This window comes from Onychomys torridus, chromosome 20 (assembly GCF_903995425.1).
Source record: "Onychomys torridus chromosome 20, mOncTor1.1, whole genome shotgun sequence".
Classification (NCBI taxonomy): domain Eukaryota; kingdom Metazoa; phylum Chordata; class Mammalia; order Rodentia; family Cricetidae; genus Onychomys; species Onychomys torridus.
In genome coordinates, this window is record NC_050462.1 from 15,656,896 (window position 1) to 15,678,103 (window position 21,208).

A 21,208-nucleotide genomic window follows, 5' to 3' on the forward strand; every position below is an offset into this window, starting at 1 on the left:
AATCAGCCACCAGGTGGGGAGGATTTGTCTGGCTTACATTTCCACATCAGTGTTCATGGACAGGAACTCAAGCAGGGCAGTAACCTGAAGGCAGGAAATGAAGCAGAGACCATGGAGGAGTGCAGCTTATGGCTTGCTCAGCTTGCTTTCTTATACAACCCAGGACCTGGGGGTGGCACCAACCACAGTGGTTGAGGCCCTCCCACACCAACCACTAATCTAGAAATGCCCCCACGGACATGCCCACAGGTCAATCTGTGGGAGGCAATCCCTCAGCTGGGGTTCCCTCCCCTCTACTTCCACCTCTTAGCTGTAGTCTGTGTTGAACTGAGGAAAACTAACCTGCACAGACCCTTACCAAAGCCAAAGCTACCATGTACAAAAAAATTATTTTGTTCAGCCAGAAAAAACTACTCTGATGCTAAAAACCTGCCGGGCCATGTGGACATGGGAGAGATGGTTTTCATCCTGTTCACGTGCGCAGTGACCCTGGGGAAATCAGTTCAGTGGGAACCAATCCTGAAATCTTCAAACTCTCACTCTTAGAATTTCCCTTATTTTAAAAAAAAAAAAAAAAGATTTGGCCATGGACAGAGCTAGGCCCCAAGGGTTCTAAGCAGAGGCCCATTCCTGTTTTTAACCAGGATACGCAAGACTGGAAATTCCAGTCAAGAAAGAAAGAAAGAAAGAAAGAAAGAAAGAGAGAGAGAGAGAGAGAGAGAGAGAGAGAGAGAGAGAGAGAGAGAGAGAGAAAGAAAGAAAGAAAGAAAGAAAGAAAGAAAGAAAGAAAGAAAGGATAAGGAGCATATTCCCAAGTGGAATTTGTTATAATACTTGCTATCATTAGCAACAATAAAATGCATTTGTAACCAGACAAGTTAGAAATGATCTGGCCAGTGACCAGAACAAACTGCCTGAAGTCTGGGGAAATGAACAGCTAATGGATGGCATTCAGCAAACATTGTACAGCAAGAACTCAAAGGTGCCCAAGAGCCATCGTCACTGAAGGTCAGGTCCCAGGGAAGACTAAGATAAAGTATAAACAATAATAGGTCTGTAGCTGTCACAGAACAGCTAGGGCCAAAGGTAGTCCTGATTCTCCTGTTGTGTGATAGAACACCTCAACAAAAAGCAGCTTTGGGGGAGAAAGAGTTTATCTGGCTTGCACTTCCTGGTCACAGCCCATCAGAGCAAGAGAAGTCAGAGCAGGAACTCAACCGGGAACTTGAAGCAGAATCCATGGAGGATGTCACTTGCTGGCTTCCTCGCTGGCTCATGTTTCGCTAGCCTTTCTGTATGGCCCAGGACCACCTGCCCAGGGAGCAGGGCCGAACACAGTATGCTGCTGGGTCCTTCTACAGCAATTAACTACTGAGACAGTCCCCACAGACATACCCACAGGCCAATCTGATCTGGGAAACCTCTCAAGTGAGACTTCTTCTCAGGGCCACTCAGCATATCAAGTTGACAGTAAAGCTAATAACTATGAGACCAGATAGCATGTGAGGAACATCAGTTTGTATGGCTGTGGTTCTAGAGTCTGGGGAGCATAAGAGCACAGTCCCAGCATCCATCTGGTTTCTGGTGAGTGATAAATATTTTCAAAATCCTCCGTAGTGCAGTAAGCCAGATCAGGCCATAGTAATGAGACCGAGTTTAATCCAACCAAAGCAACTCCTGGATGACTCTGGGGGAAAGGAAGCAGGAGAGAAATCATGTGACAGGTTTATGAACCGGACCTTAAATTCTCTGTAGGCACAGTCTTGAGGAGCTCTAGGGGAGGAGCCACCACTTGGGGGGTTTTCTGAGGGCCGAGTTTGGAATGGGGGGAGTGTGACCAGGTTCCCAACCAAACATCTGGGCAGGGTTTGGAATGGGGCTCAAGGTGGAGATTCCCAACAGTGAGGACCTTCTTACTTTTGACCTGACAAAAGGTATTAACTTGTGAGATACAGCAAACTGGCTAGCTTAGGTCTGCTGTTCCTCATCTTAGAAGACCATCGGTGACATCGTGGGAGCCTGCTTCCCTGGCCTCATCTAATCCCAACTACTTCAAAGACCTCACATATGAACTTAGAGATTCAGTTTCCAAGACATTCAAACCATAGTCTAGGGGTCGGGACAGTATCCAAAACACATTCATTCCACAATGTTGGTTCCTTCCAGCACCAATTCAAAGTCCACGCCCAAGGGCTGGAGAGATGGCTCAGTGGTTAGGATCACTGACTACTCTTCCAGAGGACCTGAGTTCAGTTCCCAGCACCCCCACAGCAGCTCAAAACTGTCTGTAACGTCAGTTCCAGGGGACCCAAAAACCCATGGCAAAACACGAATGCACATAAAATAAAAATTTTAAAAGAAGTCCGAGTCCAGAGTGTCATCTGAATCAGACACAGTGGGACTCCAGACAAGATTCATCCCTAGGGCAAACTCTCTTGTGCCTTGAGCCTGAGAGATCGGAGAAGTTATCTGCTCCCTAACTGTAATGGTGGGGCAGCACAGGACAGACATTTCCATTAGACAGGGAAGTAGGCACAGAGAAAGGGGTAACTAGTCCAAAGTAAGAACAAAATCCAACAGCAAGAACGCTAACAGAAAAGCCCGGAACACTCTTCCCACATGTGGGAACTCCCAAATCTTCAAGCACATTCCTCTGCTGTCACAGAGAACACACTAGATAGTCCTCATGGGGTTGAGTTGCATGCCTACAGTTCTCCAAGGGTGGCAATGAACACTGCCAGCCCTATAGTTTGGGTTTGTTTTGTTTTTAAAGATTTATTTATTTATCATGTATACAGTGTTCTGCCGGCATGCCAGAAGAGGGCACCAGATCTCATTACAGGTGGTTGTGAGCCACCATGTGAGTGCTGGGAACTGAACTCAGGACCTCTGGAAGAGCAGCCTTCTCTCCAGCCCCCCTAGTTTGGGTTCTCCATTGCACAAACAGTGCCGTGCAATGAATTGTGTCTCCCAAAAATTCCTCCATGGAAACCCTAACTCCCAGCACGTAAGCATGTGGCTGTCCATTAGGGGACATGACATGCAAATCAACAGCAAACCACATGACAGTGACCCTAGAAGACCATGGAGCTGGGAGGAAGCAGAGGCAATAATGAAGGACAGTGGCTCTGTCAAACACAGCAAAGGGTCACCTGGAAAATGCCCATGACTTCACAAATCATTTCTACAAGGATCAGAAGTCAAACAGCAAAGTGTAAGCAACAACTCCCTGTGTTTACATGGAAGAAAAAAATATGAAAACCAAAAAACAGGATCCATCTTCGGAGCTTGAAAAGAGGGGAAGGATCTGACAACATCCAGACAATTGAAAAAAGAAGAAGGAGAAGGAGGAGGAGAAGACGAAGACAAAGAAGAAGAAGAGGAGGAGGAGTCTACGGAGCGTGGAGGGCTGCTCCCTCTACTGTAGCCCTAATCAGATTCTCAACCTTCCTGATGCTGTGACCCTTTAACACAGTTCCTCATGCTGTGGTGACCCCAGCCATAAAACTATTTTCATTGCTACTCCATAACTGTAGTTTAGCTAGTTATGAATCACAAAGGAAATATCTGTTTTTTTCTGATAGTCCTAGGCGGCCCCTGTTAAAGGGTCATTCAAGCCTCCCAAAGGGGTTGTGACCCACAGGTTGAGAACCACTGCTCTACTGTTTCTTTGTTTGAAAAGGGGTCTTGCTGCCTTGAACTTGCAATCCTCCTGCCTCAGCCTTCCAAGGCTGGAACAACAGGCATGGATCACCATGTCTAGCTTCTCTAGGTGCTTCTGAATCAGAAAAGATAAAAGGCAGAGGTAAGGCAAGAGAAAAATGTGGTACTTATTGATTATGGACTGAGTATGAGACCACACTGAAAATATCACCTCCAGGGGCTGGAGAGATGGCTCAGTGGTTAAAGCATTGGCTACTCTTCCAGAGGACCTGGGTTCAATTCCCAACGCCCACATGGCAGCTCACAACTATCTGTAACTCCAATCCCATGGGAATCCAACACCCTCTTCTGGCCTCATGGTACCACATGCCGACAGTACACAGACACATATGCAGGTAAAGCATCCATCCACATAAAATAAAATGAAAGACAATACTACCTCCATTAACGTAGCACTATGGATTTTAAAATTTCATTCACATATCCTTTTAGCTAATCTTACCTGCTACTGGAAAGGAGCAGGAGGTGTCGCTTTTATAGTGAAGTGTTTAAATTTGGAGGCAGAAAAAAGCACTAACCCAACAGATAGAAGTCAGAAATAAGACTTTATCCTTCTTTGACCCAACCAGCAACTCTGTACAGAGTGAAATGTTGTATGGCCTGGGCAGGGTCTCAGCTTCCGCATCTGAAAAGTAGAAATTATAGTATCCGTCTCATCCTCGAGAACACAAGGCACCAAGTGGGGTTAGGCCACGGCAGGTACTCTGGAAACGGATGTCGGTATCTCTCCTTCATCCCCAAACACCCCGCCCCCCCCCCTCCCCCCACCCCGCCATCTCCCTCCCGTACATGCAGTCCTGCTGAATTTGGGCAGCTCAGTCCTTCAGCCCCATCTAAAGACAATCACAACATCTAATGACAGCTCCTGACATGCCTGACTCCATGCGAAGCATTGAGTCTGTGTTAGCTCACCATCCCGGAGGACCTGATAGGCTGGATCAGTCAGGGATTACACGTGGCTAATTTCTGGACTGACTGAATTCCCAGCACACAGTAGACCCTCGACAAAGGCTGACTGACTGGAGGAGGTGGGAGCTGGCTGTCCTGTGATTTTTCTACTTACGGATTGTGTCTTCTGCTCCCTACACTCATGCAGGCTGTTGAACCAGCTAATAAGGGGTGATGATATGATTGTTCTACCCAAGCTTTTAACAATCCCTTTGAAATGCACTCTACAATTAAATGAAAAAGTCACGAGGAATGCCTCACCAAGCACAGGGAAGGAAAAAGCCAACTATCCAGAAGACCACACGCCCACAGATCCAGCCTATCTGCAGAACACTTTTAATACACCACGGGCAAAATCAGATTCACCTATAATCTAACTGTTTGTAGAAAACAAAGAAAAGATTTCAGAACTTAATATCGGAACGCATGAATAGAAGACGCTAAAAAAAAATCAGGTTATATAATCATCTAGTGAAAGACTTTGAAATAGAATACTCACCAAAAGATAAACAAACAAAAAATATTTAAACTGCCTCGTGGAAATACTGTGCCCAGTTCCTTAAGAGGCGCTTGGGGAAGGCCATTTAAGTCCACCATCCCACCCTCAGCCTCTGCTAACGGAAAATGCAACAGGGTCTCAGTAATAACTCGAAAGGACTCTATCAAGTTGACTCAGGACTCTTAAAAAAGTATAATATACTCACACATACATTATTGAACATTTTCCTTTTTTGTTCAGCATCTTGCAAGAAATGCCAAGTTTCAGCCTTAGCGGCAAGTCAACAGGGTTTTTCTGGAGACGGCTGGAGTGAGTGAGCAGAGCCCCAATGACAGTGCAAGGGCACTCTATTCCAAATCATGCAGTCTGGGGGAGCAGCAGACGCAGGCTACTCACCACAGCCTTCCCTGCCCCTTTCCTGAAGCAGACTGTAAGACCCTCCTGTGAGAAGTCCCTGCCTATAGCAAAGAAAACCAGAGGCTTCCACCTCTGAAGCCATGGTCACAGAGGAGAACGTGAATGTGCAGGCCTGGTAAATTCTCCAGTGTACTACCGTTAGATTACACTGTTTCTCAACAACTGTCCATATTTCATCAACCCTAAATAATCACACGGAAGTTGAACTGCTTCCTTTATAAAGGCATCCATGCCACAAACCTTATATTAAGTCTGGAGGCTGGAGCCATGGCTCAGCTGCTAAAAGCACCAGCTGCTTTTCCAGAGGACCCAGGTTCAATTCCCGGCACCCACATGGTGGCTCACAGCTGTCTGTGACTCTAGCCCCAGGGGATCCGATGCCCTCTGCTAGCCTCTGTGGGCACTAGCCACGCATGTATGTGGTACGCTGATATACATTTATATATATATAAGCAAAACACTCACACAAATAAAAATAAATTACGTTTAAAAGAATAATAAATAAGGTGGACAGCTGATAGAGGGAGCCTCCGTATATCCTATGCCATATGTGTGTGGGGGGGGGGGGGCACCACACATTATACACCACAACACACGCACCAAAAATAAATAAATAAGTAACTTATTTTAAGTTATAGAATTTCTTCATTTGTCTTTTAATGTCTTAGCCATGAACCCAGGAGATTAAAATTTAAAAAGAAAGAAAGAAAGAAAGAAAAGAAAAGATGGAAGACTACAGCTGGGATTTTTAAAAAATAGATTTTTTTTTAAAAAAAGCTCAAAATTTTCATATTATACTTTATTCCTAGTTTATTACAAACCATAGTTATACATAGTTAAACATAGTTTAAATGTAATAGAATTAAAAATTGTATATAACTACTATGTAAACCAGAGTAACATACTTTGTATTTGTACTGCTGTAACAAAACACCACAGGCTGGTAACTCACAAACAAAGAGAAAGTTATTTCTCAGGTCTGGGTACTAGAAGTCCTAGAGCAAGACGCTGGCACTCTTGTGTCTGGTGAGGTCCTTGCCACGTCTTCACAAGGCACTGGGGGGACTGGGGGCTCTTTAGGAGGTAGAGCCTTGATGGCGGAAATGTGCCACTGAAGAGGGTAAGCTTTGAGATGTTACAGCCCAGGCCCCACTTCCTGTCCTCTGTTTCTCTCTGCTTCTAGACCGCCGATGCAGAGGGACAGGCACTCACATGTGCCCACAGCTGTGTCTTCCCCACCGTGAGGGGCTGTGTCCCTCTGGAGCAGTGAGACACAATAAACCATTTCTCCCTAAGTCACTCTTGTCGGGGTGGTTTTCCCAGTAGCAGAGAGGAAACTCGTCACCAGACTACAACTATATTACACGTGTTTGCTCCTGTCTTGTACTAGTTACAGCTTGAACTGTCTGAAAGTATGGCTCAGTTTTTATAGCAATTCTCCTGTTCGTCCTGTAAACACAAGGCACCTAATATACAACTAGTACTACGATATGGTTTCCAAGTTTGGGCTTTTAATATGTAAAGATGATCTCTGCCTTAAAGTACACTGTAGTCTAGTTGCACAGACATGAAAAAATAAAAACAAAAACCACCGTTTCTGAGCCTTGGCAGAATAACCAGTCAGAGTAGATATTCAGAAACTCTTTGCTCACAACAGCCTTGGAAATCCAGCATCACTTCTCAGCTCTGCATTCTCTGCTGTGGTGCTGAGCTGGATCCCAGAGACACCACGGCTCGGCTGGGCCATATAATACGAGTTCAGCCTTAGAAGGCGCTGAAGGGTGACCAAAGGCTTTGGCAAAGGTGGGTCCTTTTTTTCTGAGTTTGGGATGCTTTGATTGGCTAAGATGTCCTGCTGGTAGCCTTTGAGAGCCCCATAGTGTTTGCTTTCTAGGTGGCCTCTTTACTACTCTATCTCAGACTGCTCTCTGGTCCATCCACATACCCTACGAGGAGGCCCACTCCTACAAATCACTTCAGGTGGCAGTCACTTCATTTCTAATGGGACCTGATTCTTCGGGCTCAGAGGGTGGGGGGAGGGAGGAGTCAGGGGCCAGGGGGTGGAGGAAGGGCTTCTTATAAGCTCTTTTTTTTTTTTTTTTTTTAATTCTTTGGGAATTTCACATCATGCACCCTGATCACTCTCAACCCCTAATCCTTCCATGTCTGCCCCCACTCTCTTGTAACCTCCCCCCAAAAAAATTAATATTTTTTTAAAAAGTCTAATTTGTGTTATCTACACACTCACTGGAGCATGGTCGAACCCTCAGTGGCCTGCCCCTTAAGTAGAACTGAGTCCTTCCCTCCCACACACCCACCAGCAGCCATCAATTGTGGGGAGCCAACCTCAGCATCTGAAGCCTCTTAAGACACTGTGTCCTGCACTCCCAGAAAAGGGGGAGGGGCCTCTTCTAGTGGTATTCCCCCCTCCCCGGAGATCTCTTTCACTCCTGTACTAGCTAATCAGAACTAACTTCCTAGTTAAAAATTCTTCACAATTCTGAGGGGTTGCCCCTGGCAAGCAGCCTACCCATGCCTCGGTGAACAGACTCAACACATTATACTGTTAAAAAAAAAAAAAAAAAATTAAAAGTGGACAGGAATTTGTGGGGAACAGGAAGAATCGGAAGGAGGGACTGAAGAGTGAATATGTATGGTTAAGATATACATGGAGAGATAGATATAGATAGATATACACACGTGTGTATACATATGCACAATGTGTATCTATGTATGCACAATATGTGTGTATATATGTACAAAACTTTGAAAAACTTTGAAACAAATATTCTTTTTTTGTTTTCTTTTTCTTTTTTCTTTTTTTTTCCCCCAAGACAGGGTTTCTCTGTGTAGCTTTGGTGCCTGTCCTGGAACTCACTCCGTAGCCCAGGCTGGCCTCGAACTCACAGAGATCCGCCTGGCTCTGCTTCTCCAGTGCTGGGACTGAAGGCGTGCGCCACCGCTGCCTGGCACAATTACTCTTTAAAAAAGAATTCTGCACAATAAATTTCCCAAGTTCCCCAGACATCTTGAGACAGAGAATATGACCGACTATGCCAGCTCCTGGAGAACTGGGCTACTGCAAGCCTCCCTGAACTCTGTGACCCCAGAGCAGGTCCCACCACGGTCAGAAGGGTGGCATGTCCCCTGGGGCTCCAGCAGAGGGGCGGCTGTGGTTTACGCTCTAAGACAAGGCCATGGCTGTCACAAAACACAAGCCTGCTGACTCTGACGGGTGCTGAGGGGGCAAGGCTATGTCTGACTGGTCCAAACTCCCCTTCTCCGGCTGGATGAGCAGGCTGCTGAGGCTCAGTCGAGAGTGGACTGAGGGACACTCTTGAGCTGCCTCCCTGGTGTTGCAATAATAAGTCTCACGAAAAAGGCCTCTCTGATGGTCTTTTCTCCACTGAGCTGTTCACACAAAAGAGACAGCGAGACAGAAAGTGGCAGGGACAGCCAGATGCACAGTCCAGTCAAACAGTCAAGCTGTGAGAGCAGTGAGGCAGGGGACTGACTGCCTGGCAGGTCTGGTGGCAGCAGCTCAAGAGCTTGAGAGGAGCCAGAGCCGCGAGGCAAGAGAAGCAGTGAAAATGGGGTGCGGAGAGCCAGGACCACGGAAGGATAACGGGGTGCGAGGAGACAGACAGGAGTTCCAGAGAGCCGTCAAGTTTTCAGAGCCAGGGTCTCAGACCTCAGGCTGAGGGCTCTGACAATGGCCAGTTCTTAGGGCCAGTCCTCAAGCCTGTGTGAGGATGGTAACACTACAGGGTGCTGCCGCCGCTGCCTCTGATGGTGGTGGTAGCGGGGATGCTGATGCTGATGCTGATGATGCCGATGCCGACGCCGACGCTGCCCCCTGCATGTGACTGAGTCAGAATATAAACAGACGAAAAAGGAAAAGACAAGCTTTCAAAGTAAGCTAGTAGGACCAGCCTAGATGTCTTAGTGGGTAAAAGCAGTTGCCATGGAAGCCAGATGATGAGTTCAGTCCCCCAAATCAAGTCTCCTGAAAGCTGTCCTCTGACCTCCACAAGCTGTTGTGATGTGCACAACTGCATACATGGGCATGTACACACATTAATAAAATAAAGATAAAAAAAAACCTGAACAAAAAAATTCATGTCTTATCACATTCAAAAATCTTTCTTCCATTTCACTTCTTAGAACTCTTTCATCTTTTTTTTTTTTATACCTCTTATTTGGGGCTGAGGAGATAGATGGCTCAGCAGTTAAAAACACTACCACTCTTGCAGAGGACCCAGGTCAGGTTCTCAGCATCCCAGTCGGGTGGCTCACAATCTCTTGTAACTCCAACTCCAGGGGGATCCGATGCCCTCTTCTGGCCTCTGCGAGAACTGCACTCACATGCACAAACTCGCTACACACACACACACACACACACACACACACACACACACACATACATATACACATAATCGAAAAATAAAAATAAAATTGTTTTTTAAAAAACTCTTATCTGGTAAACTGTTAAAATAAAACAAAAAGCAAAAACTCTGATATATCAATGATAAAAATGCTACATGAGAGACCAGAGTCAGAAAATAAGTCATATTAGCCCAGCTCAGGAAATTGAAGGTGCCTTAATTAGAGGCAGGAAGTGACATCAGCAATAAAGATAAGATTGCCTGGTGACTAAAAAAGAATGGTCTGCTCAGAATTCAGCAGCTCAATGCCACATCATGTGAGCTTGAACAATTTATCTAGATTCAACCTCTGTTAATGGTACCTAACTCAAGGCCTCTAGGAACATAAAGTGATTGATTTTACATACCCAACTGATGGAGTGCCTGTGGCTGCGGTCCTGTAGACCAGTACCAAAACCCAATTCCCTTTCTAATGTGAAGTATTTTCAATTCCCCGCCAATGTATTCTGATTTTTAAAAGGCTCAGGGAGGCTTTCTCATACTCCAAACATGACTCTCCGGTGTTTACTCCACCACATTAGTCCTTTAACTTGGTCCCTGCTATGAAAATGTAACATCTTCCTCATTTAAAGGGCTGTCTGTCATTTCTTGCCAGGCCCCTGCAAACAAGACTGCTAAATCCAGGAGGAGCTGAGGACAAGCCTGCTTTGTGCCCATCGGCTTTCCCTCTGGATGACCCTCCCCACTCCACATGCCTACCAGAAGCACTATGACCCAGGCCTGGCCCACAGTCTGCGTCCCAAAGCAGGCACACTGGGTCTATAAAAAGGAGGCCTCAGCCAGGCGGTGGTGGCACACGCCTTTAATCCTAGCACTCGGGAAGCAGAGGCAGGCAGATCTTTGTGAGTTTGAGGCCAGCCTGGCCTACTGAGAGAATTCCAGGAAAGGCGCAAAGCTACACAGAGAAACCCTGACTGGAAAAAAAAAAAAAAAAAGGAGGCCTCTAAGATCCTCTCTAGCTCTAAACCTCTACAGTCGAGGCAGCAGCAGGACAAGTCCCAGCAGACAAGCTTCACATGCTGCTGCTGGCAACAATCTCGTCAGACTTGGCAGAACTGAGACATGCTCTTAAGGACTTAGACTCAGGCTTCAAATCCATAGGCCTCTTGTTTGCTGTTAAGATACGACAAAATACGCAGTATCTGGTCATTGTCCCACGGCCTGGCATACAACTTCCGGATTTGGGTGATCTTCGAAGCGATCGTCTTTTCCCATGCTACTAAGCTGACAGATGGCCAGGATGGTTTCAGGATGGGGACAGTCATTCAAACTCCAAGACAGGAGTGGGGAGTTGAGACTTACAGGCCCAGTCTGCTCCTCCTGCCTCTATCTCCCAAGTGCTGGGACAATGAGTGTTCAACTCCCGTACCTCGAGGGAGCAGAGAGCACCCGAAGTTTAAATTGTCCAGTGATCTAATCAGCCACGTCAGTGTAATGAAACCCACTAAAACTTCCCAGGGGCAGGGCTTAGAGAGCTTCCAGACAGCTAAAGGTTAGAATCGGAGGTGCCAGATGTGATACACATGGAAAAGACTCAGGAGCTCCATGTCTCTCCTCCCATCCCATGCCCTGTGCATCTCTTCATCTGCATCCTTCGTCACATGCTCTATAATAAACCGGTAAAAGAGCTTCTCTCCATTCTGTGAGGAGCTGAGGACAACTAACTGAACATGAGGGAACAGTCATGGGATTCCACCTTTCGGCTGAAGGGCTGACTGAACTTGTGGCTGGCCTTGGAAGTGAGAGACAGTCTCGGGGACTGAGACCTGGACTGTGGGATCCCATGCTAGCTTCAGGCTGAGGGCTGAATCAGCGGGCATCCAAGTGCTGTCCGCTGCCACACACAGCACTGCTTGCTTACTGGGTGGGAAAACACCCCACACGTTTACTTGGTCTCAGCCGCAGTCTGTGCTGATGACTGAATGAGAGAATGCTGAGGGCCGGGGTTTGTTTATTCCTGAGTCCTCTCAACCACTTCAGATATCTCAGCAATGCTATTTTGGTAACCATGTTGCCACCGTCTCTGCCTGGTGCTGAGTATAAACAGAACCTGGACATTGCCAGGAACTGTCAGCCTGGCACTTCCTACAAAGGGGTAAATCTTTCATATCATCAGCAAAATAAAAACTAGTACTAAAACCTGCCCCCAAAACATCAAGAAGTCACACTCCCTTTTTAATTCAGGTTTTCTATTTGGAAAATCACATTTAAAAAAAAAAAAAAGGTTTTGGGGTGGGGGTGGGGACATGGGGGGGTGCTCCAAAGAATCATATACATCTTTGCCTCTTACTGGCCGAGCCGAGAAACAAGTATAAACACAGCTGCCTATTAATTTTAGGTAAGGCAAACATTCCTGCAGCTGGCTGTAACAGCAGCCTGCAAGTCTGGACCACACTTAGAAAGACTTAAAAATGCTACCTTGCTAGGCAGCTGCTGAAGCCCGAGCCGCACCAGCGGCATAGGGTGGTCCTGGTCCCAGCGGCCGCAGCTAGCATGATTTAAGAGCTGCAAAGTGGGACTTGATCCCCGTATCAACGGAGCCACCACACTGTCCCCTTAATCACAGCCGAGCTTTAGTCTGTTTGGACTCTCAAGACAGTAGAGAAACGGTGAGGTTTTGTTCCTTGGCCCCCATATGGCCTTGCTTCAGACCCCAAACTCCTCCGCAAAGGACTAAATGAGATTAGGAAAGGGGAGCTGTCGGGAGTGAGTGAACCCCACGACAACAGGAAGGAAAAAGATTTTCTGAAAAGCCCGAGGCGGCCTGTGTCTAGTGAGAGCAAAGAATGAGCAAGATAGAGGGTGCTGGAACACTTGGGCCATCTGGATTAGGAGAAGGGAAAAGTGTACTTTGATAAGGTGTTTTAATAGAGCATAACTCAGCAGCCTTGGAAGTCGAAGCATCCAAGCTTTAAATTTTGGCTCCACAGACCTGTGTGACCTTAAGTGAGTTATTAAACATCCCTGTAGTTACATTGTCTCATCTACGTTATAAAGGTCTCCATATAGCTCAGGCCTAGAACTTGCTATGTAGCTGAAGATGACCTTTAACTTCTGGCCCTTCTGCCTCCTTTGCCTCTCCAGTACTGGAATCATAGGCACTCCCCACTTCACCCAGTTTATGTAACACTGAGGATCAAACTCACGACTTCCTGCATGGGCACTCTGCCAACTGAGCTACAGTCCCAGCTCCCTGAATCACGTTGTTTTTAGATTTTTATTTTATTTCTAAGTGTGTGTGTGTGTGTGTGTGTGTGTGTGTGTGTGTGTGTGCGTGTGTGTGTGTGTGTGCGTGTGTGTGTGTGTGTGTGTGTGTGTGTAGCCATGAAGGCCACAAGAGAGTGTTGGGTCCTCTGACGCTGGAGTTACTAGTGGTTGTGAGCCACCAGACATGGGTGCTGGGAACAAACTCAGGCCTTCTAGAAGAGCAGCAAATACTCTTGAAGCCCTGAGCCATCTCTCCAGCCCCCAAACTCATTTTTAATGACAAAAAAGATCAGAGGCACACAGCCTGCCTCCCAAGAGGTGGACAGGGTGAGCCAGGTCCACTCTCCCTGTGACTACTACCTCCTCTTGTCCACCTTCAAGCCTCTTTTGGCTCACTGTGTACCTGAGAGCAGCGGCTAGCATTCCTGGCTAGCAGGTTCTGTCTCCAACTAGTGAGAGCTTGATCTACAGAACACAATGGGGACGTGGTATTGCAAGAACCAAACAAAGTGAATAAACAATTAAAAATATGCCCCAAATTCAACTTCTACAGCTAATGCGAAATCCCTCCAATTTTGTTCTTCTGTGCCTCTAGCCTGTATATCCCCAACATTTTAATGTCGGCAGTGGAGTCACACCTGCCTGGGGTCTGATATTCTAGGAAGTCCTTCAGCAAATGTTCAAGAGATTCGAGGAATGAAAGCATCTGGGAACTAATGTCCTTCTGTGTATCCGTCCCTACTACCTGGCCATGTCTCCCCACTGAAAATAAGAACAGTTCTCATGCCGTTCATAGTTCTGGGGCACCCACATTTGTGTAAGAAAGGGAGCCACCTACCTAACCAGCTGGCCAGATCTCAAGGGTCTCTCTGCTTTAAAATAACCTGGTAGGCCATTTGTACTGGGCCTGTCTGTATGCATGTCAATGGGCACGTGTCTAATGTCACCGCCTGGATTCTGCTTCTGGAAACTCTGTAATGGGTTGGCCTGGGGCAGGAGCAGGGCCTGGGCATCAGAACTCTCTTTAAAGTCCCTCAGGTAATTCCAACACAGAGCCAGGGTTAATCAACCAAAGGCGGCCAGGTGACTGAGGCAGCCAAACCGTCCATGTAGCCATGGGAGGGAAGAAAAAGATTCAGTCAGACCTTCTCAGCAGAAAAGAGCATTAAATGCATTTTAGAATGAAACGGAGTCCTCCCTGCTGGGGCAGAACCTGTCACATGGTCTGCCATTCCTAGAAAGAGTGTGGCAATTAGCTGCCAGCAGATGCATTATTTCATCAGTCCCATAAATGCTCATAAAAGTCTCCGGCTTTTACTCATCAGCCCTGCAGAAGCTAGGGAAAGCCTCTGATAGGACACAGCCCTGAAGTGTAGGACTCCCGTGTAGATGATCCAAACCAGCATTAATGAAAAATAAAATATTTGAAGACACTCTCAACCCACTACACTTACAGATCTTGAAGGTTTTACTCTTAACGTAAAAATAAAATAATAATAATAATAATAATAATAATAATAATAATAATACATTAGTACAAATGTTTAAAAGCCTCTTTCGGTTATTAACACCACGGCATAAGACAGCTCCATCTCAAACCCAGTGGGGAGCCAGAATTGTGAAGCAGGAAAAGCCTTAAATCAAGAGCTGGTAGGCTAGGATTCCAGTCTCGGCAATAAATTACATCAACTAGCTGTGTGATGATGAGCAAGCCGACTTAATCTCCCAGGCCTCTGTTTTCACAGAGAGAAAGAAAATGATGGGCGGGTCCCTTCTCCCAGCTTCCAAATACCAGGGTCTGGCTGCATCTTGCTGAGCATCACAATAGGAAACACAGTATTTAGATAAAAAATTACAAACTTCATAATGGGAACCAAGAAACTTAAGCAGTTCCGGCCACCTCCCCCTGGCATACACTGGCCAGTCATCATCAAATGCCCAGAGAGAACGGACTGGGAAAACAACATATACTTCAACACAGCACGTTTGGCATCATTGGAGGAACTTATGAGAAGTATCCCAAGGTAGAAATCTAACGAGCCTATGACAACATCTAAGCCATAAGCTACTTGTGTACAGTGTCTGCCCCATGAGTTACACAGATCCTTCCTCTTCCAAACCACACAACACTGGCACTGCATCTTCCCATGCTGCTGCTAACCCTTTGCAAGCAGGAAAACACCGTGTGTGTGTGTGTGTGTGTGTGTGTGTGTGTGTGTGTGTGTGTGTTGGGGGCGGGGCGCAGCAGACACAACTAAACACCATTAGAATTCTATTTCGTGCAAGAGTTCATCCCATGTCCCAAATTATCTAAACACATCTTAAGAACCATATAAAGTCTTGTACACAACAGGTAATAGCTGAGCCTGCGCTGGTACACCATGCCATTTATTGGTGTGAGGGAAGTCTCTCGCCTAGCTGCACTCCATCTACACTGTCCCAGACGTGAGGTGGGCACCTCAGAGAGGCTAGCTGAGGTTTTCCCTGACTGCCCCACCACACACACACACACACACACACACACACACACACACACACACGCACACACACGCAACAGTAATTTCATTAGCTAACTATCTGCCCACACCCTTGATCCTCCTCCAGGAGAACACGGTGAGCTGTGTCCACGTCCACTGTTTTGTTTAGTGTTCTAGCCCCAGCATTAATGTCTAACATGTGATCAACACTCACTACACATTTGAAAGAATGAGAGGAGAACAGCCTTCTGTTATCTGGAGGCCCTTCATGTCAGACCCGTGGTAATCAGTCTGCAGGAAGTATATAATAATCATGCTGGGGTTACCAGACAGAACAATCTCACTGCCTGGATACAGAGCCTGGGCTGGACAAACTGAGATCGGCACCACACTTAACACCTGGGGCAGGCTTTGGTGCACAGCATGAATCCCAAGTCAGAAATCAAACAAATCTATGGCAGTGTGTAATAGATCTGCCATGAGAGCTTAGTAAGCTCAAACACACACAAGCGTATACCTCAGAGCCAGAATGCACCTCACAGGAGAGCAGCTGACGTAGCTCAGCAGGGTCACTCAAGGCCAGCTCACCAGGGACAGGCTGGGCCTACAGCCTCTGGGCAGAGGGGAGATGGGCAAGCCAGCCTGGGATACTGCACCAGTGAGGACAGCCAGGCAATCCAGGACATACTGTCCATTGGGATGACCCACTGGAGGTCAGGCAAGGTTAGAACAAGGGCTAGCCTCAGAGCTGCCACTGAACCAGGCTGAGGACATGGGCAGGAGGCAGAACGACGGTTCACTCTTGCTTGTGGCTAGAATTCACAACTCAGGAATCTGGTTGATGAGGGAGAGAAAAACAAAGCCCAAGCAAGAGGGAAGCTGAAGGGAAAGGCAGGGCTACCAGGTAGACTGTTTAAGAGAGAACCATGGCACAGATGCAGTCCCGCGGCCAGGCTAGGGCAAACAAGACAGAACAGAGAGTCCTGTGGCCCAGCAGCCACGCCACCATGCTGACACTAAGTCCCATCAGATAGTGAGGCCATGGCTTCAGAAACAGCTCCTGTCCCAAGCCAGATCAGCTCAGGTGCTAGAGAGAGCTGCAGAGGCGCAGACAGGCCCACCAGGCGGAGACGCCAGGCCACCAGGCACAGGCTGCCTTCACCACACCCAGAGCTGTCCTGTCTCCTAAAGTGACCCAGCAAGAGTCCAGAGAGGACTTCCAGGTGATCTAATGTCTAGTGTGTGACCTTGGCCGCAGCGACGGGCTGAGAAGCATTCCTTCCGCTGTGCCAAGTTGGATTAAGTCATTTTATCGGCAGAATTCTTTGAAAAGGTAAGAGTCCTTGTGGGGGTGAGGAAACACAAACCAATTATGCTCTTTCATCTTGGACTTTTACACTTTGTTTTTTAAAATAGAGATTGGGAGACCTGAGGAAATTCAGAGACATAATCAGAAGATTTCGGGTAGACTGTTCTTCTCTTATGTTTGAGGATTTGCTGAGGAGTGGAAGTTGGAAGTGCAGAGAATGAGATACAACTCAATTTGGCTCTAAAAACTTACATTCAGCATATATACAAAGGCAAATAACTAAAATCACACACACACACACACACACACACACACGTCTGACACAGCTCAAAATGTAGAAATGAAACACAGAAATTAAATACACAAGGAAGGGAAAAGCCAAGACTCTGCCAGAGGAACAAGGCCGAAAAATGCAGTGAAAATAAAGTTAGTTCATTCTGGAGGGAGCATTAACCGCCCGGCTAAGAGAAAACCACTCCTCACCACATCTTCTCAAGGCTTCCCGAGGGCAGGGCACCAAACCCACGCTATGAATAACCACAACCAACTTGAGCAAAAAGTAAGGAAAGGCAACTGCGTGCACACCTCACGAACACCCTATCTCCCTTGAATCTAGCTCTCGAAAGCCAAGGTGCCTTTACAGAAATAAGGTAAGCCATTGCAAAGCCTATTCCTGCTGTTCTGAGGCCAGGTTAGAGAAACCCTGAGGTCCCAGGAAAGAGGCCTCAGGCTCTGTTTGCCTTCTTTCCAGAGACGTTGACTTAGAAGACGGATCAGCTCTGATGCCAATCCTCACCCCATCCACATATGCAGGCAAAACACTCACACACAGAAAATAAATAAACTTCAGAAGTATTTTCCCCTCAGCTTCTCACTCACTTTTATAATTTGTTGACAATATCTTAATTCTCTCTTGCTCTCTGAATAAATCTGAAGAGGGGAAAGTGAGGGTCCCATTTCTAGGACGATTCATGACCAAACTCTTTGTAGAACCCCAAAGTAATCACATAATTAAACAAAACGTTTTCAGAGTGAAGGAGTTTGCTTTTATACTGTCATTTCCAACTACGCAGTCAGGAAGACCGTCTAAGCTGGTGGTTCTCAACCTGTGGGTTGTGACCCCCTTGGAGGTCACATATTGGATCTCCTGTGTGCCAGATATTTACATTATGGTTCATAACAGTAGTGAAATTGGAATTATGAAGTAGCGACGAAAGAATTAAGGTATGGTTGGGGGTCACCACAACATGAGGAACTGTATTAAAGGGTCTCAGCGTTAGAAAGGTTGAGAACCACTGCTCTAAGTGAATACCAGAAAAGCACAAACCATTTTTGACGCCTCCCCGGCTCTATGATATATATTCTGCTTTAATAAGGTGGTAGGAATGTCTGGGATATTTTAACCTGGTTTTGTTCAGACACACAGAATATGTAATTTTCTAAGGCCAAACCAAGCTGAAAATTCTAGAGATCCTCAAAAGCCAGTATTTTCATTGTTTCAAAAAGACATGTAAGCCGGGCAGTGGTGGCGCACGCCTTTAATCCCAGCACTCGGGAGGCAGAGGCAGGCGGATCTCTGTGAGTTCGAGGCCAGCCTGGTCTACAGAGCGAGATCCAGGAAAGGCACAAAGCTACACAGAGAAACCCTGTCTTGAAAAACCAAAAAAGAAAAAAGACACATAATTTGGACAAGCTAGGAATAAAGATATTTTTAGATTTTCCACTAAATGTTTACCAGGTCTTTCTAAATTAACTGAATAGCCCATACTGGTCAGATATTCAAATATATGTCATTAATGAAAAGAGTATTAATTGTGATTACTTAGTACATGTGGTCTCAAAACTATTCAAAATATGAGACATGTGGTGCAAAAAAATAATAAAAGTGTTTTGCTGGTAGCATTTGGGTTTTTTTAACTAGTATTTTATTTATTTTAACTATGTAGCCCTATCTATCCTGGAATTCTCTCTGTAAACCAGGCTGGCTCGGAGTCACAGAGATCCACCTGTCTCTGCCTTTGTACACACAGTTCCTTCCTCTCACAGACCAGGCAGGCACACAGCACTATTTCTTTCCAAACCACAGCTTCTAATTCTTCTTGAAAGGCAAAATGAGATTCTCCCCCAAATTACTGCCCTTGCACAAGAAAATGCCCCAGGTATCTGAACAAAGCTGAAGTTGTACAAAAAAAAAAAAAAAAAAAAAAAACCACAACTAAAGCAGGCTTCAGAATAATCCCCTGAGTCTCATAGGCTGGCTGAAGGGACAGGTGTAGGGCACGCCTTCCTAGAGGCTGTCTCCCATGGTCTGACCTTCTTCAGCTGGCAGCTTGGCACCCCACAAATCAGTTATCAGTAGGCCAAAGCCCGCTTTCCCATCTGCACTTTCCAAATGGCTCCTGTTGCCAAAGGGAAAGTGACCTGGCTCTCCGAGGAGAACATGCCTCCCAAGGGCCTTGCAGGTTTCCCTGGAAGCATATCTAAACTGACCTCTGAGCTCCCCCCTCCTTAACCTCTCAGTCTCAGGGTTCACCTTCCTCTCCTCTCTGGAGTCTCCTAACACCACCTCCCCATTCTGCCCTTCCAATGCCATGCCCTCTCAGTCCAAATTCCTTGCCCATGTTCATGAGCCATTGACCCCTGGCCCCCTAAAACACCAGACTGTCGATCCAAAGGGCACAGTTGCAACAATCCCGGAGCTGTGTTGAAGTGATCTCTTTGAGGCCTACCTGTAGGCAGCTCAGTTGGGGCTTCCTCTCTGGCCTTCTCCAGCTTCTCTCTTACCCAGGGAAATTCCTGGAGGGAATCAAGGAAGGTATCGAATGCTTTAGGGCCCCTGGAAGGCAGGATATCCAGCAGCAGCATTGTTTTCCTGAGGCCTGTGGTTTGAGCTTTGATTTCTTGAACATGGTTTTCCGTCAAAACCCCTTCCTGGTAGAGGTACTGAAGAACCAGCCCCTCCACCAGTACCTCTGCGCCCAACTCCAGACGCAGGGAGCGGAGCACTTGCTTGTCTCTGGCATCCATTTCTCCCTGGAAAGAAACAAAATCTGCACTCAGGTTGCAGGAACGCTGGTGGACCCCTTAAAGATAATGTTGCTGCAACATCATTAATAAGCGCCTCCAGGTCACTCAGATCTTCCCATCTTAGCAGAGTGCCAAGTCACAGTGTTTCCTATGTGGCTGCTAAGCCGAATCCAGTTCATGGCAAACACTTCCCAGCATCGTGAAGAACAGTAATTAGGAATCCGTCTCTATCTCTGCTTTTCACATCTTGGGGTCCCATTTCAATTCCCTGTTCAGTAAGAGAGAGACGACAGAACCTGAGACCTTACTTAAAATGCAATCCCTGGGAATTATAGAACAGCGTTTAATTTTAGCATGCTGGAGAAGAGTGGATTTTAATTTAATATTCATCATTCAGTCCAGCACCCACACTGCAGTAACTGCCAAAATGGGACATTTATAGACCCTGACCAGCAATCGAGGGGGGGGGGAGACTGAAGGTGGGGGACAATCCAGAGGTAAGAGTGGGTTTAGGGATCTTTCTTACAGATAAAGGCCTCCCTCCACAGGACCAGCACCCTCAAGAAAGTAAGTATGTGTGTGTGCCTTTTACAATAAGCCTTATAAACACAGTCACAGGAAGGAATGCCTTCCAAGAATTCAGAACCTGGGTCTCAGTACAGTACGGGACCTTTAATGAGCGCGGGTGGCTAGTGTGCGGTGGGGTTGGCGGTGTGGTGGCAGTGAAGGAACCGGGAGGAGAGGGAAGGCTTCAGACACCCGCCCCAGCCTCTGCCAAGCCGGGAGGAGGCAGGGAGGCGGGTGTCCACACTGCGCAGCGTGTTTCCACTTGGAAAGCCTCCCTGTCGGTGCAGCTGAAACCCGCTGCAGTGCCACACGCGGGAGGAGCCGCCAGCGAAGATCGGGGACCAGCACCCCGGGGATGATCCTCACGGGGGAAACCGCCCCCCTCCCCCGGCACCGCCCCCCGAACCCCAGCCTAGCTCGGAGAGCAGAGCGGAGGGAGCCCAGAGAGCCGCGCAGGGGCCACGTCGCCACGGCGCGGGGGTTTCGAGAGAAGATGGATTCCGGTTACTTACGTCTGCGACCACGTACCTTTAAAAAAAAAAAAAAAGACTACAACCGGAATCCAGACTGTCAGGGAACCTGTTCCATA

General features: G+C 47.0%; 1 protein-coding gene across 1 annotated transcript in view; it reads right to left on the bottom strand.

Annotated features, from left to right (window-relative positions):
- Positions 1 to 20,997, bottom strand: part of Cradd (CASP2 and RIPK1 domain containing adaptor with death domain) — a 148,168-nt gene extending 127,171 nt beyond the window's left edge. The window contains exons 1-2 of the mRNA XM_036170195.1: positions 20,723 to 20,997; positions 19,755 to 20,320 (exon numbers count right to left, since the gene is read on the bottom strand). Coding sequence (XP_036026088.1) covers positions 19,755 to 20,052 — 298 coding nt within the window. The 5' untranslated portion in view covers positions 20,053 to 20,320; positions 20,723 to 20,997. The remainder of the gene's footprint in view (positions 1 to 19,754; positions 20,321 to 20,722) is intronic.
- Between the last annotated feature and the right edge of the window lie 211 nt (positions 20,998 to 21,208).